We start from the raw sequence: 25,874 nt of genomic DNA, 5'->3' as shown, positions 1-25,874 counted from the left end.
TGACAGCTCAGAGCCTGGAGCCTGCTTCAGATTCTGTGTCTCCCTCTCTCTGCCCCTCCCCTGCTCATGCTCTCTCTGTCAAAAATAAATAAACATTAGAAAAAAAAGGAATCCCAGAACCCTTCAGGTCCCAAGGACCATGAAGCACAGCCCCCGAGCTCTTGCGAGTCTTGCCAAACTTGCCCACAGTGTGGGCTGTGGTGTGCTGGTGGGCTGGTTATCTCCTGCACTCGTGAAGGCATAAAGCACGTCCACATTCTCCACCCCAGGGGTCAGGCCCAGGAGATACTGCTGACAGTTTCTGCACCCCACTTTTTATGTGTTCACTTTCCCGGACACTTTGCTGCCTAAACCCACAGAGTTGTGTGGTGTTCATATTAGTAAATCGAAAGCTGAATTTCCCAAACACGTTTATTTTTCCCTTCAGAGCAAATGTGGGCAGGATGAAAACCACTCTGTGTCATACTTCCACGTTACTCATTAACCGACTTCAAAAAAAAAAAAAATAGCCTCAGCCAGATTAGGCGTCACGTGAAGAGTTTCCTGCACTGGGGGAACGGAGCAAAGCCAAACGCAGGGATTTTCACATCATCGGAGGTGGGGGATTCAGAAATGAGCCTTTGAGCTTATTTCCTGACCTGCCGATCGGCACGGGCGCAATGGTGAAGAAAAGGCTGTCTTCCAGTGACACGGTGTTCCGGTTTGACATTCCGGGCAGCCCAAGAAAGGCAGGCACCGAGGCCCCACACAGCGCCACAGACTGCCCCAGCTCTGTGCTTCTCAGGTGGGTACATCTCGCGTGTCACCTTGGTGGCCTCAGCCACCTGACAGGTGTTCTGGGGAGAGCTCCTTCCTCATCCTCTGCCAAGGGGAAGGACAAGGCACAAGCCAAGGCATCTGGGCCAGTGGACTGGAAGGGGGTACACAGCAAAGAATGTGACTTGCTGAGCAAATAGAGCTATGACCATTATTAAGGGAAAATAATCGTTAGTGCCTTCTTTAGGACTTTTTTAGTACTAGATGACTAGCCAGCTCTGCCATTCTTTAATTCCTGATCACTTTCAGGTTCATAGGAACTGAAGCCCAAATAGTTGAGCCCAAAACCTTACTTTGGTGTCAGAATTACTGTGTTAATATCAAAAAAGTAAATGCAGGGGCTTTCTAAATTAATTATCGAAACAGTATTAGCTGTGGGGTGTGGTTCAACTACTTACCGTATAGTGATTTATAGCTGCTTTGGCCTGATTCAGAACATGCTCTTTTTAGCTATAAATATTAATGCCTATATTAACATCACTCTGATAATTACATTTTTTTAAATGTTTATTTATTTATTTTCAAAGAGAGAGCATGCGTGCGTGCATGCACAGGGGAGGGGCAGGGAGAAAGAGAGAGATTCCCAGGTAGGCTCCTGATGTCAAGACACAGCCGGATGCGGGGCTGAACTCACAAATTGCGAGATCAAACCAAGAGTCAGACGCTTAACGGACCGAGCCACCCAGGCGCCCTTAATAATTACATATTTTTAATGAAAATTTGTGTCGCTAACTCTTTATTCATTTTGGTCTCATAATAATTCTCTAGGAACTTACACTTTATAAGTTCCTAGAGATATAATTTGATATAAGAAATCAAATGCAAGTGGAAATCAATTACAAGAAAAAGTTTCTTACCCAACTTTCATGTTACTTCCATTAAGCCTGTCAAGGGAAGGCAGAGAAGTGACCTCCAAACAGGAAGCTGACTTTTTACACAGCACCACAGCCAGAAAGGTGGTCGTTTGTTTTGTTTTTTAATCATTTTAAATCATTTATACAAAAAAGTGCTCAGGGCGCCTGGGTGGCTCAGTCATTAAGCATCTGACTTCAGCTCAGTTCATGATCTCACTGTTCGTGAGTTCAAGTCCCACATCTGGTGAGCCCACTTCTCTCTCTCTCTGCCCCTCACTCACTTGCACCCTCCCTCTCTCTCTCTAAAAAAGAAAAAGTGCTCAAAATTATAGCTTTTAAAAATTAAACAGAAACCAAGAAATCCCACTTCATTTAATGGTGTTTGTGTATCAGAATGTCGGGTTACAGAAACAAGTGAAGACATTTTTTAAAGAAGTTTTAGGGACAAAGAGCCTGAATTTACACAAAATGTTGCATGATGCACCTATTTTAAGTTAACTTAATTTTTCCATCCATCATTAACATCCATCTATCTGACGTGAATTGTCTGAGCATGAGCACAACTCCTATGACTGAGCATGTCAAATCTTTGTATTACTTTTTATTACTTCCACATTTGAAATGTTTCTCGAATCATTTTGTCTGCTTCATCCATCTCTTGTGTAGGCTGTAATGCAGACGCTTCTAGGAGTTCAAGGTCTAATCAGGCAAATTAGACAAATTATGAAATTAAAGTACATAAATAAATTTTTTAAATGCAAAAAATACAGAAAATATAATTTAAATAATATGCATATATTATTTAAATAAGTATAAATAAATAGGATAAAAATAAAAACCTGCATCAACCTAAATTCAAGCCCCTTTCAAAAACAGCCCAGGCCTATTTTACCTGCATATCAGAATATTCAACATCAGGGACGCCTGGGTGACTCAGTCAGTTAAGCATCCAACCTTGGCTCAGGTCATGATCTCATGGTTCATGGGTCTGAGGTGCCCACGGACTCTGCACTGACAGCTCAGAGCCTAGAACCTGCTTCGGATTCTGTGTCTCCCTCTCTCTCTGCCCCTCCCTGGCTCATGATCTGTCTCTCAAAAACAAATAAATGTTTAAAAAAAATTTTTTTTAAAGAATAGTCAACATCAAACGTCTATATTAGTAGCTAGAAGCATTTTTTTTTTAATGTGTATCGGAACCAATCTAAAAACATTACACGTATCTCCAAACAGTTTGGGCAATGAAGGACTTTCAGTCTAGGTGAAAAATCTACTTAATGTATTATATATTAAATCATTCAAAATAATTCATGGAAGCACATTGGTCAATTATTTCAGGTAAAAAACAAAAACAAAAACAGGTTAACACTTCCCTTTAACTTCTAACTAAATACTAAGAATCTATGTGGCTGATGTGGGATCCCATTACCCTTTCCATGAACTAGAGCTAAAAGGTATTCTGAGATCAACATACTGCTTCAAGTAGGCACAGATACAATTTATGCAGTTTTCTTATTCAATCATTCAACAAAGATTTAGTGTGTGACTATCATACACTAGGCTATGTGGAATGCACAGTGGATACAGTCATGAGCAAGACAGACCTAGTCTCTGCCCTCATAAAGGTTATTAGTTTAATGTCAAAGAGGATAAAAAATTATGAACGCATGAATGCATCCACACATGCATACATAATTCTTGTATTAACATATATTATCATAGGAAACAATTACAGGGCTGATATAGAGAATAAAATAGGGAAAACTAACTTAGATGGGGTGGGAAATAAAGGACTCTTCAAGGAAGTGATAATTCAGCTGTCCAAGAGGATGAAAAAAGAGCCAACCATGGAATGACTGAGAAGGAACACGTTGCCCTGAGGTGGGGAGGATCTTATGTCTTGAGGAACCAGGGGACAGTGGCATCCGATGAAATCGGAGGGAGAAGCATTGGATGTAGGGGTTTAGAATTCTATTTTAACTGCAGTGGGAAACCAATGGGAGGTTTAGAACATGGGAGTATCACGATGTGTTGTTCCCTTTAGAAGGGCATTCTGGCCCGTCTCTGGGTGCTTTCCAGTTTTTTGCTGTGTCAAGAAATACTGCATCCTGCCCATGCCTTGCCATGTGCTTGTGTAAGAGTGTCTGTAAAGTATGGATCCAGCAGAGGAATTGCTGGGTCACAGATTACAGGCACGACTAACCCTGCTCATGATGTCAACCTGTGTTCCAAGCTGGTGTCATTTACGCTCTCACCCACAGCTATTCTGCTGCCTCCACAACATTGGCATTGCCTGGCTTTTAAGTTTTTTCCAATATGGAAGCTGTGAAATGCCATCTCAATGAGGTTTTCATGTTCATTTCCCTGACCCTTTGGGTCAGGAGGCAGGGGAAGATGGGTTACTGCCTTTTTCTTTCTTTTTTTTTTTTTTTTCAGATATTTTTTAATGTTTATTTATTTTGAGAGAAAGAGAATGTGTGTGCACCCACATGCGCATGAGCAGGAGAGGGGCAGAGAAGGAGAGAGAATCCCAAGCAGGCTCCACGCTCAGTGTGGTACCTGACAACAGGGCTCGCTCTCACAGCGAGGTCATGACCTGAGATCATGACCTGAGTCAAAAGTCAACCAACTGGGCCACCCAAGCGCCTCTTATTTTTAGATAGTTTTAAAAACACTTCAGATACTAGATTTTTTGGTCAATTATATGTGGTGTAAATATTTTATTCCAGGATATGACCTGTCTCTTCACATTCTATACCATATCCACATTCTTGTTTCTAATTTATCAACGCATTATTTTCTTTTTTTTTTTTCTTTTTTTTTTAATGTTTATTTATTTTTGAGACAGAGAGAGACAGAGCATGAACAGGGGAGGGTCAGACAGAGAGGGAGACACAGAATCTGAAGCAGGCTCCAGGCTCTGAGCTGTCAGCACAGAGCCTGACGCGGGGCTCAAACTCACGGACCGTGAGATCATGACCTGAGCGAAGTCGGACGCTTAACCGACTGAGCCACCCAGGCGCCCCTCAACGCATTATTTTCTTAATGATTTGCACTTCTCATGACTTATGTAAGAAATCCCTCTCTACCCTGGGGTCATTAGAATGTTCTTACATATTTTCTGCTGAAAGTGTGTTTTCTTTCTTCTTTCTGTCATACATTGTTGTTTTAATTACTATGACTTTATAATTAAAAGTTTTGTTGTCTAATGAGACAAGAATCCTTACATAGTTCAGAAGTGATAGGCTACTCTTGACCCTTTGCGTTTTCATTTACATTTTAGAATCAGTTTATCAAATGAAGATTTATTTTTAATTGAAATTGCATTAAGTCTATTACTCGATTTGATGAAATTGCTTTAAGCCTACTGCTCATTTTAGGGTGTTGAGTATACCTATTCATGCACGTGGTTTGTCCCTCCATTTATTTAGGACTTCTTTAATATCCTTTGATAAAGTTTTAGAATATTCTACACAAAGACCTTATATGTTGTTAGATTTATTCTTAGGTACTTTACACCTCTGTTGCTATTGGAAAGATGTGTGTGTGTGTGTATATATATATATATATATATATATATATATATATAATTGTTAATGTTTATTTATTTCTGAGAGACAGAGCACGAGCGGGGGAGAGGCAGAGAGAGAGGGAGACACAGAATCCGAAGAGGCTCCAGGCTCTGAGCTGTCAGTAAACAGCTAAACAAGGGGCTCAAACCGTGAGATCATGACCTGAGCCGAAGTCGGTTACTTAACCCACTGAGCCACCCAGGCACCCCTGGAAATACATTTTTAATTGCACTTTCTTTTGATGATGTTACAAAGAAATGTAACTAAATTTCTGAGTTTATCTTATATTCAACTTTCTTGCTAAATCTTATTAATTTTAATAATCAGTCTGTAAAATCTAAGACATTTTCTTTATAGACAATAACATTATTTGAAATAATAAAAAAATTTGTTTTCACGATTCCATTCTTTACTCCTTCTAAACCTTTATTTTATCACACAAGCAATGAACTCCATGATAATGTTGAGAGTGAGTAGTAATTCCAGACATTCTTGTTTTGTTTCCTATTTTAAATGGAATGCTTTTAACATTTCAGGTTTTATCAGTCCTTTTCTCTCAGGTTAAAAAAGGTCTACCCCCCCCCAAAAAAAAATTTTTTTTAATTAAACAAAAAGGGGGGACTTACTCGGTTAAGCATCTGACTTCAGTTTAGGTCATGATCTCACGGCTCATGAGTTCAAGGCCCACGTCAGGCTCTGTGCTGACGGCTCGGAGCCTGGAGCCTGCTTCAAATTCTGTGTCTTCCTCTCTCTCTGCCCCTCCCCACTCATACACTGTCTCTCTCAAAAAAATAAATAAATAAACACTATAAAAAAAATTTTAAAAAAAAAAGGTCCCTTCCAATGTTCCAAGATGTCATTGAAACTATTGAATACTTTCCTGGCCTCCACTGAGATGATCCTTGTTTGAAAATCTTTAACATCATTTCCCCAAATATACAGAACATTGGGCAACCTTGAAAAACATGAATTACTCTACCCTCCTCTTTTTTTTCCTGAGAAAAGGTTATTTATTTATTTATTGTTAATGAAGAATAACTGACATACAGTATTGTATTAGTTTCAGATATACAATGTAGTGCCATTTATATACATTATGAAATGGTCACCTTAATAAGTCTAGTTACCACCTGTCACCGTACAAAGTTGTTACAAGATGACTGACTATATTCCCTGTGCTGTACGTTACATCCCCATGCATATCTTATTTATTTTGTAACTGGAAGTCTGTACCTCTTACTGCTTTTTACCTATTTCATCCATTCTCCCACTTCCCTCCCCTCTGGTAACTCTCAGTTTGTTCTCTGATCTCATAAGTCTGCTTTGTTTTCTTTGTTTTGTTTTTTAGAATGCACACATAAGCAAAATCATATGGTATTTGTCTTTCTCTGTCAGAATTAATTCACTTAGCATAATACCCTCTAGCCTATCCATATTGCCACAAATGGCAATATTTCAATTTTGAATGGCTAATACTCCACTGTGTGTGTGTATGTGTCCGTGCGCGATGTCTTCTTTATCCATTCATCTATTGATGGACATTGAGGCTGCTTCCATATCTTGACTACTGTAAATAATGCTGCAATGAAAAGAGACATGTGTACACCTTTTCAAATAGTGTTTCTGTCTTCTTTGGATAAATATGTAGAAGTGAAATTGCTGCATCCTCCAGTAGTTCCATTTTTAATTTTTTGAGGAAACTCCATATTGTTTTCCATAGTGGCTGCAGCAGTTTACATTCCCACCAACAGTGCATGAGAGTTCCCTTTTTTCTGCATCCTCAATAACACTTGTTATTTCTTGTCTTTTCGATACTAGCCATTCGAACAGACATGAGGTGATATTTCATTGTGGTTTTGATTTACAATTCCCTGACGATCAGTGATGTTGAACATCTTTTCAAGTGTCTGTCGGCCATCTGTACATATTCTTTGGAAAAATGTTTATTCAGGCCCTCTGCCCATTTTTTAATGGGGTTGTGTGTTTTTCTGCTATTGAGTTATACGAGTTCTTTATGTATGTTGGATTTTAAACCCTTATCAGATATATCATTTGTGAATACTTTCTATTCAATAGATTGCCTTCTCATTTTGTTGGTTTCCTTTGCTGTGTGAAACGCTTTTTAGTATGATATAATCCCATTTTTTTAAGTTTGTTTATTTTGAGAGAGAGAGAGAAAAAGCTGAGGAGGGGCACAGAAACAGAGAAATAGGGAGAGAGAAGCTCAGGCAGACTCCGCACTGTCAGCACAGAGCTCGACACGGGGTTCAAACTCATGAACCATCAGGTCACAAACTGAGCAGAAATCAAGAGTTGGACACTTAACCAACTGAGCCACCCGGGGGCGCCTATTTATTTTTCCTTTTGCTCTCTTTGCCTGAGAAGACAGATTAAAAACAAACAAACAAACAAACAAACAAGATCCAAAACGATGAGGCAGCACTAAGCTGGAATGTGGGACCACCGTGGGACCTCAGACTCTTTCTGTGTTCTGCTTTGGGGACTACTCCAGGTTGCAGTCAACAACCCTGTCAGGTCCAAGGTAGCCCTGGAGTCATATGCATCATGTCTCCACCTAGTGGCTCCAATGGTTCTGTTTCTATTCTGCCTACTGTCCCAGCTGCCACCAGTAAGTGGCAGAGGAAGTATTGGCCCTTCTTCTCTCCCTTCCCACCAGTCTTGATTTTTCTTAGCGACGCCCACTCCTCCTGCTATTAGGGAAAGAACAAGAGCACTTTTTGGTACCTAAAGAAGAAGAACACTGTACATGGCATATTATGACCCATTTTCACCAGATGAGCCCATTGTCTCAGCTCCTGCTTGCTGGCGTTGTAGACATAAAGGGTTATATTTAGAACCTGGAGGGAGTAGAGTTCTGGGAAATGGGCTTCCTTCTCCAGGAACAGGGATGAGGAGATAACAGTCAAAGAAAGCAGGACTGTGTTAATGGGATACAGTAGTAGCAGTGTCCTAAGTGTGGAGTAAGTATTTCAGTGAATGGAGTGTTCTTAGTGGGGAAGGTTCACAGGCAGGACCTGTGAACTCGGCTGAGCCTCAGAGGAGAGTGAAGGGCGGGTTGCCAGAAGGCAGAGAAATGATGGAATACATCAGGATGAATGGGGCTATAGAAGTTGGAGCAAGGAGGTAATAAAGGACACAGGAACAGTCCTCTCTGGGAGCAGGTTTAGAATTTTCCCTGCAGGAGAAACAGAACTCCCCCCACAGCTACCCTAGCCAGGGAGAAAGGACCTGCAGTCTCGTTTCCAAGCTTTGCCAGACACTTCCCCACAGTCTCCTCATACCAGGCACCCAATGTTCTCTCAAAACACATGTTCTATCCTGGCCTCAGGTGTTGAACGTGCTGGAAACCCACGTGACTGCCTCAAAAATTCACACACATCTTGCCTGATGCACTTCCGGAAGGGTGTAGAATAACATCTGGGGAGACTTCCTGCTTCCGCCCCTCAGGAGTAGCAGTCTTTCTTATTTGTTGGCACCATATGCTATATTGGCCACATACCAGAATAGATGGTCAGGAGGAATGTATTTATTATAAAGCCAATGAAGCTTAATCTTCACTCACTCACACAGGCCTCTCCCAAGGCCCTGGGAGTGTCTACAGCAAGCTCTGCACCTAGTCCTACATTTCTGTAAACTTCTCAGACAATCTCTTAACTACAATTATGACTCTCTCTCTCTTCACTCCAATTTTCTCTCTGTCACACTTGCCCTCCAGTCAGGTGGGCAAGGGCATTTTTGGCATTATGAGCTAAGGGGAAGTTGTTTGAAGATACGGTGACTTTGGGATTACTGGAATTGGTCTATGTGAGTTGCCTGTGTACATGAGTTGCTGTTAGCCAACCTGACTCTCCAGAACATTCCACTACCCACTAAAGGCCAGAGATGGCATCATGAGATGAATATGTCCTCCAGGTACCATTTATCAGCAATATGAAGGCAGTGGAAGAAAAACAAGGCTGGAAATGTACAGAACCAGAAGGTAGTCTCTGGCAAACTCTTCTAGTAATCACATGTGTAAATTGTAAGTGGTTGATCTCATTGGCATTGATCTGATCAATGCCAATGACAAACACAAGTTCTCTCCTGTTAGGACTGTAACCTCCATAATGCAGCTGATATCATTATAAAAGTACACCAAACTTTCTTTTTTCTTTCCTTGTGGTAATTGCATGACTTATGAGAATTTCTGTGTTTATGGGGCAAAAACCCAAGGTAATACTAAAAAAAAAAAAAAAAGCTATTGTCTTTTTAAAGTTATTTTATTTTTTAATATTTATTTTTGAGAGACAGAGCATGAGCGGGGGAGGGGCAGAAAGAGGAGACACAGAATCCGAAGCAGGCTCCAGGCTCTGAGCTGTCAGCACAGAGCCAGACGCGGGGCTGGAACCCACAAACCGTGAGATCATGACCTGAGCCGAAGTCGGATGCTTAACTGATGGACCCACCCAGGCGCCCCATAACAGACTTAAAAAAAAAATCAATCAGCTTCACTTACATGCCTTCATCTCTCTCTCCTTCTCCCCTCCTTGTCTAAGGTAATGCTGGGCAAGCATACCTGAGCTACAAGTTCTAAGAGTTGCCTCCATGGGTCACTTTGTGGAGTTACAGGAGGGCAAGTTGTCCAGCCCTGCTGAGAAGTACATGAAGGATGAATGAGTACCTGTCTAGAGCCAAGAGCAGTACTAATAACCTCTTCTATTTGCACAGTGGCTTTTACTCATGGGAGCTTTTTACAGATGTGACTTTACAAACCTTAGTGGCTTTTCCCTATGATTGATGGAGTACGGTCATTACTGTCTACATTGCTTAGATATGAAAGCAAGGAACAGAAAAAGGAAAAAAGGTTTTCTGTTGTGGCTGCATGGCAAAATTAAGCTAATGACATTAGTTCAGGTAGTGAATGCACAGCCAGATAGGTGGCCAAATGGCATTATCCAAGTTCACCGATCAATTTGTTTGCCTGGCGTGACTTCAAATTATTTGGGCTATTTCAGAAAATCAAATCCATCACCAGGGGTCATTGAATTCAGTTTCTTCAGCCCACCCAGGGGGACTTTGATGACCTCAGAAGGGACACCGGTTTCAGAAGTAGGCATGCGACTCTCTTTGAAAGAACAAGGTTAAGGGAGCCACCCTGGGATTCTCAGTTCTATACTGACCCATTATGTGGTTCTGTTGGTTCCCGTTCAATTCATTTGTAAAAAGACAAAGGTATTGGTCCTAGGTACTTTTCGGGAGTGGTGAAAGAACAAGTGTCATGGGTAATTTCATTTAACCAACATTTCTGGAACACTGTTTCTGTAATCGCTGTAAGGGGACACGCTATACGGAGCCCTGTCTGGTGCGCATCTGGTTTCATCACTCACTGGCAGAGTAAACTCTCTGTGCCTCGCTTTCCTCAATGGTAAAAGGGAGACAATGGTAGGACTGTGGGGAATATGAAACAAGGTAACACATAAAGTGCCTGGCACACAGCAAATGTTCTAACGCTAGCCGTGGTTATTGTAAGGCAGTAGGGATGATCCATAGAGAGATAATGGTATATTTAGTCACCACCAAGCACTCTTAGAGGCTGGAAGTACATTCTTTGCTCCCTATCCCTAGCATCTGGCACGTAGGAGAAACTATAACGAGAAGGGAGCCTTGTGAAGTAAATTAATGGCTAAAGACCCAGCTCCCACTTCCAGAGGCTCCAAATTCTGTTGGTGATGGGCACACGCACACACACACACACACACACACACACACACACACACAGGCTCCTGTACAAAGCAGGCAATGTGCATGCACTATGAAGATTACATTATTACCCTCACTCTCTAATCTATAATTTCGCACAGCATGTTGATGGCTTATCCCCATGTTGCAAAACTTACATCTAGAAATGACTGCACATTTCAAATGCTAAGTGCCACAGAATAAACCTTACCTGGTGTAAAAAATACTAATAGCTGTCAGGACTACCCTGGAGAAAAAGAAACCTGTTTTATTATTGCCAACAAACCCACAGGGGCAGAACAATATGCCATGAACAAACCTGACTCCAAACATGCTCCTGTGAAAAGGAAAGAAACCCAGAAGCAGGAATGGTGAAGTCATTCAGCTGTGTGCCTTTATCCCACACACTTGTCCTCTGGACACTGGGAAATTCGTGTGTGACCTGGCCGCTTTCCCTGGTCCCACCTCCAGCTCCAGGAAGCCCCCACTCCAGCCACGGACACTAGTTCTGTCTTTGCACCTTCTGACCTGCCCACAACACTCTGGCAGGGTAAATTCTGTGCCATCCCTCAAACCTGGACCTTCAGAAAGCCTCCCCCGGCAGCTGACTCCATGGTACATTCTATCTTCTGCTGTCTTCCACGACAGCATTTACCACACACTGAATGGCTCCTGTTACCTTTGTCTTTCTTCCTCATCCTGCTGCCTTGTTTCTAACCAACCTTTCAGCACAGTTCCTGGCATGAAATAGACAACTATCAGTGTCACATGGCTGAATAAATGGTGGTGGGTGTTACAACAATAAACCGCTCCCCTGAGTTAACAAGCAAGGCTGGTCCTTGCTGGGGTGCTGCTGACCTAGCCCCGGGAAGGCCGAAGGCTCAGCAGAACAGTCAGGGCACACAAGTCAGCCATCGGCTCAGTGTGGAAGAGTAGCTAGTGGCCAAGCCAAATGATGCATCAGACCTCTGACTCATAGTCCTGGACCCTTTCAGTGTTCCACAGTGATTTATTATTAGATCTGAACTGGTATTCGCCTCAGCTGTGGCCCCAAATGTTTCATCCCTGCAACTGGGAAAAGAAGGAAAAAATTACAAGGAGCAATAGAATGGCTGAGGTTTCTGTTTGCATAAATTTAAGCGCAAACTTAATTATTTTTATGTTTTTAATGTTTATTTATTTGTGAGAGAGAGAAAGAGAGAGAGAGAGAGAGAGAGAGCGGGAGAGGGGCGGAGAGAGAGGGGGACACAGAATCCGAAGCAGGCTCCAGGCTCTGAGCTGTCCGCACAGAGCCCGACGCACGGCTCGAACTCAAGAACTGAGAGACCATGACCTGAGCCAAAGCTGGATGCCACCCAGGTGCCCCAGTGCAAACTTAATTTTAACTTACTTTCATGTTGAATTAAGTTTAAAAATAAACCTAATTATTATAAAATTGCATTAAATTAGATATGAGAGAAAAAAGAATTTAATAAGGCATTCATTTTTAATTTAATGAATAATCCCTCTCACCCACCACATGCTTTCATACCTTCCTGCCTCTGCACTTGTTTGCTCTCTGCCCGGAATGACATTTCCCTCCAACAGTATTAAATCAGCAAATGTTTATTGTGTAATAAGGTACCAGCAATCCAGTGGTGAATACAACAGGGGTGGTCCATGTTCCAACATTGCTTTCATGAGAGGAAGACACACGTAAATAGGATTTTGAGCATCGTGCATAGGAGAGTACAGGGCACAGGTAAATGGAGCAAAGGGACTGAACCTAGCCTCCGGGTCACAAAGCAGCACCTGGGGATATGCAGTTTGCAACATAAAAAAGAAACGGCAACTGTGGGTCAAGATAAAGGTGTTAGCTAACCCTACTCTAGTAATCATAATGCAATATACAAATGCATCAGAGCACCGGATTGCACAGGTCCAACTTTCACAATGTTATGTGTCAATTATAGCTCAATAAAAATAATAACTAAAAAAAAAAAAAAGAAATTAAATATGAGAGCTGAATGTGGGGCAAGGAGACAACACAGAAAACAGCTAGAACCCAACACTGAAGAAATAGCATTTGCTATTCTCTGTGCAACAGAAGAATGCATTTCAAATTGCTGAAAGAACCCTGAGTCTCTGGAGCAAAGAGATGGAGAGGGGAAGTCAGAGAAAATAAGGCAGAGCTCAGACACACTTTCCTCAAAGAGTAAAAATGAGGGACACCCGGGTGGCTCAGTCGGTTAAGTGCTGATTCAAGTGATTCTTGATTTCGGCTCAGGTCATGATCTCGTGGTTCATGGGATCAAGCCCCGCATCAGGTTAAGTGCTGGCAGGGTGGAGCCTGCCTGGGATTTAGGGCTCCCCCCACTCTGTCTCTCTCTCTCTCTCTCTGTCTCTCTTTCTCTCTGCCCCTCCCCTGCATGTGCGCTCTCTCATGCCCTCTCTCTCAAGATAAATAAACAAATTTTTTTAAGTTACCAAAAAAAAAAAAGAGTATAAATGAAACTCAAAGGCTTAATTCAGTCCCAAGATCCAAACAAAATAAAACACCCGAGAGAAATAATAACATCCCTATTTCTCTTCCTGTCGGAGATAGTATCCAGTTGATGTAGACTTTGAGTTAGCAGTGACTCTTTCAACATGCCACGTTTGGGGAACAGAAGACATTCATTTCTCCTTTGTGGCTGTGTATCACATCACCACACAGGCTCTGCCCACTGACCTTTGCCTGACTCCATGCTACCCAACACGCAAAAGCCAATGCAATTCCAGATCACTCATTTACCGGAACACGAAATCGACAAGGAGGCTCACTCCAAACTGAGGAAGAACGGCCAACACAGGCTCTATGAGTTACCGACTGCTTCACAGCACGTTACACCAAAACGTTACCCCTTAAAAACATAAATGTTTATTATCTTACGCAGTATCTGTGGCTTTTGAATCTGGAAGGGAAAAGCTGGGTAGTGCTAGCTTAGGGTCTCCCATGTGTTGCAATCAGCCATCAACCAAGGCCGCAGTCATCCAAAGGCTGGATTGGGGCTTCGGGGTGTGTTTGCAAGCGACTCGTTTGGTTAGTACTGGTGTCTGTAGGAGGCTTTCAGTTCCTCTCCAAGTGGATAGAGGGCTGTTTACAACATGGCAGCTGGCTTCCTCCAGAGCAGGTGATTCATGAAAACAGAGGAGTGTGAAAGACACGATGTCTTTTATGACCCAGTTTCTGAAATACACCACCATTTTTGCAATATCCTGTTGATTAAACAGGTCAGCCCTGTGGATTCAGTATGCAAGGGGACAACACAGGGTGAGGGTACCAAGAGAGGGGGATCATCTGGGGCCATCTTAGAGGATGGTCACCACAAGAGCTATTAGATGACACCAAAGCTGCCACATGTTTCTAATCTGAAGGCAGTGAGAGCAGCCTTAGAATTGTGCAGGCCTGTATTTGATCACGATGCTGGTATTTGCCATTTCACCTTAATCCAGCGATCTGAACTTTCTAAACCTCAGCTTTCTCATTTGTGACACGGAAAATATAACACCTACCTCTGAGGACTATTATGAGCACTAAGTATGGATAATATATTGTTGCTGGCAAGTAAGAGCACTCAAGAATCGCTAACTATTATAGTAACAAAGTAGGCGAAATGTTACTATGGCGACACAGTTGGAAGTCATTATCCACACAACCCTGTGTCAAACTCTAAGGGTTTTTTTTCGATTTGTTTCTTTGTCCCCATCCATTCTTTTATAACTTATAAACGCCTTAAAGCTAAACGCAGGGTGGGGGCAGTACATAATGCTAAAAAATAAGTATTTCTATTAATATATTTGGAAAGACGTGGACACCATGAAAACTCTAACATCTAAACCTGAAGAACCCAGCAGCTGTCAGGCTAGTGCATTTTTCCCATGTGGCCCAAGTCCCCAATTATGATGACCTTAAAAGAACATGGAAATAAGGTAAGTGAGGGGGAAAGTATGGAGCTCGGTTGTTTTTTCAAAATCACAATTGTTCTGAAGGGGAAAATGTGATTATCTCTAGGAAAACAACCCAAGTTCAAGTGGTCAAGAAATATGTTCTTCACTGAGAAATTTGAGAGTTTGTGTTCTGGCTTTGTTGCAAACTTTTCCAACCTTAGCTTCTTCACCAGTAAAATACGAGTACAGACACTGAGAAGAAGCTTCTTCATGGTTGTACTTAGAATATTACCTCTCTAGGGGCGCCTGGGTGGGTCAGTCAGTTGAGCGTCCGGCTTCGGCTCAGGTCATGATCTCGGGGCTTGTGAGTTCGAGCCCCATGTTAGGCTCTGTGCTGACAGCTCAGAGCCTGGAACCTGTTTCAGATTCTGTGTCTGCCTCTCTCTCTGACCCTCCCCCCATTCATGCTCTGTCTCTCTCTGTCTCAAAAATAAATAAACGTTAAAAAAAAAATTTTTTTTTTTAAATATTCTCTCTCTAAATTCATACACCAAGAGTTTAAGTGGAAAGAGCCCAGGCCTGGCCCTGATAGGCCTCTGTGACCTGGAACAAATCAAAGACCCTCTCTTTTTCCTCATCTCACAAAATGGAGAAATCTACCATAGAGAGGATTTTTCCGGACAATGGAGAAATTAAAGGGAGGGGGGGAGAAAAGAAATGAGGTGAAATATATACATACCTGTATTTTTTAAATTATAAACTCCTTTTGGTGGAAAAAAGTGCATAATTCTTTTCAGGGATTACTTTAGTCTTATGGTATTCAACATTTATTTTATTTAAAATAGAAAAATAAAAAATAAATGAATAAAATTTATTTTAGTGGCTATCTGATGTGGTAGATTTACCACAAAGCTGATGAAGCTGAAATTGAATCGATCACCTGAACGAACCCCTTCTAATTCAATATTCTTTGTCTGCAACTAATTTTCGATTTTTTTTCTGAAAGAAGTCCCCCATATTGTCTAAGCTGCAGGTCCTACAAAACTGAATCTGCCCCAGTTGCTGTTGTTAACACACATTTTTCAACCAAGACAATTTTCTAATATTATCACAGTATCTCTTATCAATAAAAGAGATACTGTCCACTAACAACAAATTGATACAAGAAAGGGTTTTTCCAAAATGACTGATTCCTGGAAAATATGGAAATAAAATTTATCCCCTACACATGTATATTATATGACATTCATATTGTCATTTATACCAGATGATCATATTATATAAATTATATAATCCATGAGTCACATATACTGGAGTATATAACATATATTGAATGTAGAATTTAATTTTAGTCTAAAACATAAACATGGTAATATCTTGATTTTCCTTCCTAAGAGAGAGAAAAAATATTATTGAATCTTTTATTTATCTAGATTAGTACATCCCACATTTTGGGGGGTTTCAGGAAATAGAGATTCCAGAAATTCGCCAAGTTGCCCTACCGATAATAATTCCTCTTTGAGCTGAGAGAGAAGTAGCCTCGAACGGTAGTTAAGAACAGCAGGTGCTGAGCAAGACTGAGCAGGGTCCCATCTCAATGAAGAGATTGGCAAGTCTACACTTCAGGGTCTGCTCCTGTTACAAAGAGGGAGTGACAGGTGCTATCTCACAAGGTGTTCGTGGGGAGTGAATGAGTGACCATGCTTGTGAAGTGCTGAGAAACCTACCTAGCGAATGCAAGCTCCGCCTCAGGGCAGTTTACAACACCTGAGACTACTTTTTACCCTAGACTGTCACCTCACAAACTGCTTTATCAACCTGGGTAATTAATGACTGAAATTTTCTCATTTTACCCAATGTCACTCTCCCACTAATGACAACATCTTGCCTCTAGATCACATATTGAACTGACATATTTCTAATTTTTTTTTAACGTTTATTTATTTTTGAGACAGAGAGAGACAGAGCATGAACGGGGGAGGGGCAGAGAGAGAGGGAGACACAGAATCGGAAGCAGGCCCCAGGCTCTGAGCCATCAGCCCAGAGCCTGACGCGGGGCTCGAACTCACGGACCGCAAGATCGTGACCTGAGCCGAAGTCGGACGCTTAACCGACTGAGCCACCCAGGCGCCCCTGAACTGACGTATTTCTACTGGAAAAGACTATGTTATTCATCTTTGTATCATATTGTTAGCCCTGTGTCCTTAGTAGGAACAGAAGTAATCCCTAACAGTTTCTTTCGATTGCAAGTTAGTCGAGAAATAGCTAAAATAGACAACCTCATTTCAATTAGATACGGCTTCATTTAAATGCTTCGCAGTATAGATTATGTGTTTTTATTTCAAAAAGGTTCTTAATATTTGCTAAATTGTCCAGATTAGGAAACACAGTCGTGCCATTACTGACCAAGAGTTTAACTTCTGATGATGAATAAACTGGCAAAATTTTAGGTTGAAATGTTTAAACAAAAGTTTTTTTAAAAAGAAAGAAGGAAGGGGCACCTGGGTGGCTCAGTCGGTTAAGTGTCCGACTTCAACTCAGGTCACGATCTCGCAGTCCGTGACTTCGAGCCCCGCATCAGGCTCTGTGCTGACGGCTCAGAGCCTGGAGCCTGCTTCCGATTCTGTCTCCCTCTCTCTCTGCCCCTCCCCCATTCATGCTCTGTCTCTCTCTGTCTCAAAAATAAATAAACGTTAAAAAAAAAATTAAAAAAAAAAAAAAGAAAGAAGGAAGGAAGGAAAGAAGGAAGAGAAAAAGAAAGGCTCTTTCTGTTAAGTATTAGTAAGTTTATCTCTATTGGAAGGTGCCTGTGTGTCAGACTGCAGGAGCACTGGACTAAATAGATGATTTGACTTTGAACTTTCAACAATATCTGGGTTTACAGTAATAAAACAAAGTGTGCTCTAATGTAGCCCTAAAGCACTCTGTACCTGTGAACACCAAATGATTGGATCATTAATATCGAAGTTCTGAGGTAATGTTATAAAGCACAGTAAATATTTAACGGAAATATCAAACCACTTTTCTTAAAGTCCTTCTATCTGAATGACAGGGAAGGAGTTTTGTTAATTTCCTTGTAATTCTATACATGGCCCTTAATTCATGAGAAATAAAAAGGAGTACACATTGTGATGAAACATCCAGTCATTGCAGATGCCAATTTTCTGCCCCTTCTTTTGATGCCGAAAAGCAAAAGCATTGTTCATTCTTGAATTCAAAAGAAATAAAATCTTCCTACTATAGACCTATCAGGTTTTTCCATGGTTCCAGAGGCTATATAACCATAAGCAAACCTAGTTTCATGTAACTTTTGCAGCCTTTCAAATATACATGGTTAAGAGCACAGTGACGACCATTGGGTAATTCTTGATATGGGCCAGCCGTGGTTCTAAAATCTTGTAATAAAAAGGACAACAACCTAACATTTATTATATGTCTCCTGTGTGCTAGGTACAGTACTAAGCCATTTTCACAAATTAGCTAATTCAAACTTCCCAATAACCTTATGAAACAGGAACTATTATAACCCCAGTTTCCAGACAGAAAAGAGGATTAAAGGGGTGCCTGGGTGGCTCAGTTGGTTGAGCATCCAACTTCGGCTCAGGTCATTATCTCACAGCTTGTGAGTTCGATCCCCACATCAGGCTCTGTGCTAAGAGCTCGGAGCCTAGAGCCTGCCTCAGATTCTGTGCCTCCCTCTCACTGCCCCAACCCACTCGCATTCTGTCTCTGTCTCTGTCTCTCTCAAAATAAATAATAATAATAATAAAAACATTTAAAAAAAAGAAACCAGGATTTTAAAAAATGAAGTACTTAATTCCCATGACAAAGCATTGACTCAATTTTTTTTTAATTTTTGTAATGTTTATTTATTTTTGAGAGAGAGACAGAGGGTGAGTGGGAGAGGGGCAGAGAGAGAAGGAGACACGGAATCCGAAGTAGGCTGCAGCCTCCAAGCTGTCAGCGCAGAGCCCAACGCGGGGCTCGAACTCGCGGACAGCGATATCATGACCTGAGCCAAAGTCAGACACTCAACCAACTGAGCCACCCAGGTGCCCCTTAACTCAATTTGTTTTTAATTTTTTCAATGTTTCTTTACTTTTGAGAGAGAGAGAGAGAGACAGAGGGTGAATGGGGGAGGGGCAGAGAGAGAGGGAGACATAGAATCCGAAGCAGGCTCCAGGCTCTGAGCTGTCAGCACAGAGCCTAATACAGGGCTCAAACCCCAAAGTGTGAGATCATGAACTGAGCTGAAGTTAGACACTTAACCAACTGAGCTACCCAGGCACCCCCAGACTTGACTCAATCTTAAGACTCTAAATCCCATGTTATTTCTACTCCACTGGACGCTAGCTCTTGTAACTGTTAATCTCTTTTCATCTTGGAATAACAGAATTGGGCTAATGGATGTAGAACTTCTAAAGTAAGTGTAGTTCTTCAAATCTGATATGCGAGTTAGATGTGACACCAAAAGTATAACCTACAAAAGAAATAATAAATAAATTTGACCTCATCAAAGTTAAATGCAAAAGACACCACCAAGGGGCGCCTGGGTGACTCAGTCGGTTAAGCATCCAACTTCGGCTCAGTCATGATCTCAAGGTCTGTGAGTTCGAGCCCCGCATCGGGCTCTGTGCTGACAGCTCAGAGCCTGGAGCCTGCTTCAGATTCTGTGCTTCCCCCTCTCTCTGCTCCTCCCCCACTCATGCTCTATCTCTCTATGTCTCTAAAAAATAAACATTAAAAAATTTTTTAATGTTTTTGACCACCAAGAAAGTCAAAGACAATCCACAGAATGGATGAAAATATTTACAAATCATTTATTTCATGAAGGTCTAATATCCGGAATATATAAAGATTTCTTACAACTTGGTAATGAAAGGACAACATATTTATTTTATTATTATATATAATTTTTTTTTTTTTTTGAGAGAGAGAGAGAGAGAGAGAGAGAAAGGGAGAGAGTATGTAAGCAGAGGAGAGGGCCACAGGGAGAGAGAGAATCCTACACAGGCTCCACACTCAGGATGGAGACAAACACAGGGCTCGATCCCCCAATGCCGGGATTATGACCTGAGCCAAAATCAAGAGTCGAATGCTTAACCAACTGAGCCACCCAGGCGTCCCTCCTTTTTTTCTTTTTAAACTCATCTTCTGTAAGTACAAACCATAAAAGTAATGTTTGCATGACCAACAAATTGGCATCCTGATTTTCAAAAGAAATGACATTTTTATTAAGCTAGATCTTCTAGATCAGTGTTTTCTTAATTTGCCATTTAACGTTTTGAAAGCATTTCCCTTTTATCCTTTCCCTGAAATTGTGCCAGGTTAAGGTAAGGATGTAGGAGAATAAGTACCCTAAGAAAGGGGTTGTTCCAGGGTCCAGATGACCATAGCACACCCAGGGAGTCACCAGAAGCACTCACAGAACTCAGCACATAGTAGTACACAAGGCTAAGATTTAATAGCGTGATATAGTAAACTGGGCCATAATGGTAAAGATTCAGGTGGAGTCTGGAGGAATCCTTATATAGGCTCCCTTATGCCCTCTCCCTCCCATGATAGGTCCCAGAGAACACCCTCTTCCCCCATCAAGGAAAATGTAACAACAGGCATATGATGTTTTTGCCCGGAGAAGCCCTTTAGAGACATGGGAACCACGGTTTTTATTGGAGGCTGGTCACATAGGGACCCTCTGCCTAGACATGCTCCAAATTTAAACTCCCAGAAGGAAAGCAGATGTTGAGCATAAGTCACACTGCTTGCATAGTCTAGGCCCCATGAGCCACTTTTCCCAGCCTGGGAAAAGTGGGAACACCCCCAAAACCTAAGCTCCCAAGTGTCAGCTAAGAGCTGAGCTTGCAAACAAGCCCTCCTAAGAAGACCAGTCTCGGGCCTGCTATGGTGACTCTATTATGCACAGGGGTGAAAAACAAAGCCCTCAGAACCACCATCCAATGACACACAGATTCTTGAGGGAAAGACAAAGAGGACTGAGATGCTCTGGAATAGACTTAGCAGGGTTTCAAGGCCAAGGGGACACTGTAAAGTTTGGCTCCTACATCAAAAGTCTACCTACATCCATGACCTGGGAAGTTGGACTGGTTCAAGGACTAGCCTAGAGTCAGTTAGGCCTGAGCACTTTGAAGTACTCCCGGGATTTTCCAGGGAAAATTACCACCTGGCTATTACCGCCATCAGGGTATTCCACTCCAGTCCTCCAGGTGAAGACACCTCCCCTAGTGCTTTCCTGGAATCAGCGTGTCCTTTGGAGAAGAGATAAAAGGACAGGGAGATGAAGGGAAAAGGTTCCCTGACCTTTACCTTTCGCCTGTGGCATTCAAGAAAGAATCCTCGCAGATGTACAGGTGTTGAAATGGCTATCGCCCAGAACAGAGTTCATGACTCACTGCTGAAATACTGACCAGTCCCGCTGCTCCTGTAGCCCAGATGCAAAAGTCTACGAGGCAACCCCGAGAAAGAAACCTCAAGCAGGAGGAACCCGATTTCATCCATGTCCCCACTGCAAATGCCTCGTAAGAATATCTCATGAAAGCCTGGAAGGACCTACTTGCTGACTCAACTGTGTCGAGAGTCAGTGACCACCACAAACTAACTTAAATACTTAAACTGAGGGTCAGACTCAGGAAATAAAGTGGAAGGGACATCTTTTCTTTGCCCCTAGAACAATGACTTTCTATTACATAAGAACTGATGCACTTTGAGCAGTGAGTTACAAAATGTACCGACGCAGGGCAGAACCCAAAATGCACGCCAAGCAAGAGAATAAGAGTTCAGGCTTCTGTGCCTGCTTGGCATTTCAGAAATGTCCTACCTTTTCTTTTATCACCTATTCCTAATTTCCTTCTACTTCTTTTGCCTGCAGTCTCTTCTTCTCCCTCCCCCTCACTCCCCCAACTCCCCCGAACAGTTAGAAACTGGCTGTAATTTCCAACGGTTCAAGTAACTGAAACCAAGTGTTTTCTTTTACAATTTGATTTCTCCGATTGCCCAAAGATGGTATCTCACGGACAGATGATTTCTAGTAAAAATTCCTGCACGTTGCCTAAGTGTCTACTGCATCTTCCACATTAACAGTTTGATTTAAATGTTACCTTCAGGAGGGGTGCCCAGGTGGTTCAGTTGGTTGAGCATCCCACTTCAGCTCGGGTCATGATCTCTTGGTCCATGAGTTCAAGCCCCACGTTGGGCTCTGTATGGACAGCTCACAGCCTGGAGCCTGCTTCAGATTCTGTCTCCCTCTCTCTCTGCCCCTCCCCCACTCACACTCTGTCTCTCAAAAATGAATAAATGTTGTACATATTTTTTTAAAAAAAGAGTTTCTCAAAAAATAAAATAAATGTTAGCTTCAGCAAATATTAAAGGTCATGAAAATCAGTCAATTCTTTTTTACACTGAATTGCACTTCTGGCCCTATGAAAAAATAGACAGTAAATTCTTAGCAGCAGCCTTTCAAAGTCTTCCAAGCTCTGCCTTAACCATTGGACAGCCACATGGGGAAATCAGTTTTCCAGGATCAGACTTAGTAGCCCCATGACTCGCTTGACGGACAGGAGGGACACACTCTTGGCAGAGATCAATCACCCAGGGAGGGGCCCTGCACCAAACAATCCACGTTTAATCTTCACAAGGAGTCAAAAGGTCTTGAATCTAAGAAAGTCACCTTAGGCACAAGACACAAGAGGTGAAGCACTAGCAAGTAAGCCTGTTTCCAAGATAATAATAGCCTTCCATTTAACTTGTCTTCCACTGAGGCAAGGTTTTACTAAGACTAATGGAGAAGTTTTCTGTGAAGAGTTGAAAAAATTGCTTCCTCCAAAAAATTAAAAAGTTAAAGTTAATTTGATATCAAATAGCAAAAGTAGACTTCAGAATACGTCACCATCCAATGCATGTCAGGCCTTCCCTGAACCATGGTCAGGCTATGGAAAGGTAATGTTCTGCAGCATGCTCAGAGATCTGAGAGCACGAGTGAACACGCAGATCTATGTCGGCCGTGCAAGAATTGGGGATATTAGTCTGCAGAAGTAAACCTCAGAAGCCAGGTGGGGAGAGTAGGGCAAGAGGGTCAGCTCAGATACTTAAAGCTTTATCACGTCGTAGAGTCGGTCTACACGGCCTGAAGGAGAAGAGACGACAGTCCAATCATTACAAAGATTTTTTTAATGTTTATTTAGTTTTGAGAGAGAGCATGAGCAGGGGAGGGGCAGAGAGAGAGAGAGGGAATACACCATCCGAAGCAGCCTCCAGGCTCTGAGCTGTCAGCACAGAGCCTGACATGGGGCTCAAACTCATGAACCTCGAGATCATGGCCTGAGCTGAAGTCGCAGGCTTAACCGACTGAGCCACCCAGGAGCCCATTATAAAAGAGAAGGTGGAACATTCTAAAAGAGAAGGTGGAACAACCAGAATTCCCAAGGATGAACTGGGCTGCTGTGAGTAGTAATGAGCTCCCTGTATCCAGAAGTATTCAAGTCTTTGATAGGTTCATTCAACATTCTGCATTCCTTTATCAAGGGTTTATACTCCAGAGGCTCCACACTGGCTACACACAGGTGACTGGAAAGGTTATGATTCCTGCTTTGATCCAACTTAGGGTCTGGTGAGGTGATCTGCTCAGAGGTAGACTCTGAGGGAATTGCTAGAGGGGACTCAAACATACAACCAGATAGGACCTGTCAAGTTCTCCCTAATCTCAACAAACATTCCATGAAATAAAGCCCTAGGTTTTTCTACATTTGGAGAGCCCCAAATGTTTTTTTTTCTTGCCAAGAATGAGCCAGCCAGATTAACAACTCTTAACTATGAGACTGCTTACAGCTACCTTAGAGAACATTTGGGAGATTGTTGGGATCAGGGTTTTAAACCCATTTTCCTACAGTGAGCTATTAGAATCATTCTTCTGCTCTTGGTTACATTTCTCTTTTCTTCTTTATGCTGACTGATTGATTGATTGAGCTTGGCTGTTTATTTTTTGAGAGAGCGGCTGAATGGGTAAGGGGCAAAGAGAGAGGGGATAGGAAGCGGGCTTTGTGTTGATACGCTGAGCACAACGCGGGGCTCCAACTCACAGAGGGTGGGATCATGACCTGAGCAGATCCTAGACACTCAACCAACTGAGCCACCCAGGCACCCCAGTTACAGTTCTTATAACTTAGAATTACATATGCTTCATGGTTACAAGACACATTTCCTTGGGAATGACAGTGTTATATTTATTATCACATTTATTCTCAGAATTAATTCCTTAACGCAAAGCTGATTCTCGTCTCTCAGTTATAATTAGTGAAGTTCATTTTCTAATCACTTGTAATAAGCACACTTTAAGATAGGATGACTTTGCTTCAATCTCAATTTCACAACTATGATCTCAGGTTGGAATCACATGATGATATGGAAAAATTACCTCTTGTAGCTACAAGGCCCCTGAGAGTTTGCCTAGTTTGACCATGGGACACAGGTGAGAAGCTTTGGGAAAATTCCAGGAAGTTAGCCTCAGTGAACCTCCCAGTATGCCTTTAGGCAACAAAGAATTCATAAACATGTCTTGATGGAAAATAAACTGGCACTAACAAAAGCTCATTTCACTTCTCTTTTGAAGCGTTTTTTTTTTAGGTTTATTTGTGAGAGAGAGAGAGAGAGAGACAAAGAGAGTGGGGGAGGGGCAGAGAGAGAGGGAGAGATAGAGAATGTCAAGCAGGCTTTGGGCTGTCAGCGCAGAGCCTAATGTGGGACTTGAACCCACAAACCATGACATCCCGACCTGAGCTGAAACCAAGAGTCAGACACTTAACCAACTGAGCCACCCAGGCGCCCCTGAAGCGTTTTTTAAATACTAAAACTAATACAAAAAAATCTACTAGGAAATTATGTGTTAATTAATGCTAGAATGCCAGAAGTTTAAAAGACAAGAAAAAGAACAATGTTAGGGACAGCCAAGTCATAAGCAGCAGGAGAGAACCTGCTACTTGGTTTCCAGAACAAGAGGGAATGCTTTCTAGAAACTTCTAGATATAGACCTGTTTTACCTAGTCCTTCAACAGAAAGGTTTACTATCAAATAGAACAATGGTACTTTCCATTAAAGTACAGTTTTCTAATCATACTTTTGAGCAGATCTTATCTCTGCTGCTGGCTAAGCTCAGGCAATTAAATACTGAGATAACCCTTAGGACCCCCAGGCATACACAGAATCACAAATGTATAAATCATACAAGGAAGATAATAAGGACAATGGGGCTAACCGAACATTGGAAAGTTTCCAGTTCGTTGTTAGGCTTTCAAATTCTAACAACACACACTGGTCGGCTTACATAGCTGAGGGTCACTTATCTCATGACAGTGCAACCAGCCAGAGAGATTATCAAAAGTGTAGGAGGGGGTCCTTGAATCAGGTTTCAGGCCCAACCCTGTCCCAGTATTGGTCCTCCCCTCCAGCATCCTCAACAACATCCTGCCTTTTCCTCTATCTTTAGGGCTCCTCCCAACATCCCCAATGGGGCTCCAAACCATCCATGTACCTTCCTTCCTAGCACCGACAGTGGAAAAAAGTCTTCTCTCTAAGTAGGACAGTTCTTTCACCCAACTCAGAGAGCCTGGCTTGATGAGCAAGTGGACCTACTGATAAGAAATGTACAGCTAATGAACCTACGAGTTGGCTAAACCAAGAAGCCCTGGTAAAAAACCACGTAGAAAGATATTCTCAGCCTTCTGGTCAAAGGAGGTGATTCTCCTCTATCTCTAGGTAGGATCCCTGCTGCTCAAGAATCTGCCCAGGGTTCTGAGACTAGGACAACCTTCATTGTTTTCTTTGTTGAGCCATTATTTCTTTGGGATTCCTGGTCCACAGTCTCCTACCAGTAAATCTGAGGTAGGAAGAGCTTTGAAAACCACACCACCTTCATCACTTAGCTAGCAGAACGTGAAATGCGGTGATGTGAGGCTGTAAGCTGCCTCTCCTTAGAGGA

General features: G+C 42.1%; 1 protein-coding gene across 2 annotated transcripts in view; it reads left to right on the top strand.

The window, feature by feature from the left end:
- GRAMD2B (GRAM domain containing 2B) overlaps positions 1-25,874 on the top strand; it is a 139,257-nt gene that overhangs the window by 13,288 nt on the left and 100,095 nt on the right. The window contains exon 1 of one of the 2 annotated variants that reach the window (XM_053907527.1): positions 548-784. The exons of the other annotated variant lie outside the window; for it this stretch is intronic. Within the exon in view, the coding sequence (XP_053763502.1) occupies positions 660-784 (125 nt within the window). The 5' untranslated portion in view covers positions 548-659. Of the gene's footprint in view, positions 1-547; positions 785-25,874 lie in introns of those variants that run through there. 2 annotated transcript variants of the gene reach the window in all.

This window comes from Panthera pardus, unplaced genomic scaffold, assembly GCF_024362965.1.
Source record: "Panthera pardus isolate Hobbes unplaced genomic scaffold, ASM2436296v1 HiC_scaffold_2, whole genome shotgun sequence".
NCBI lineage: Eukaryota > Metazoa > Chordata > Mammalia > Carnivora > Felidae > Panthera > Panthera pardus.
This window is presented reverse-complemented; position numbering and strand designations above follow the sequence as displayed.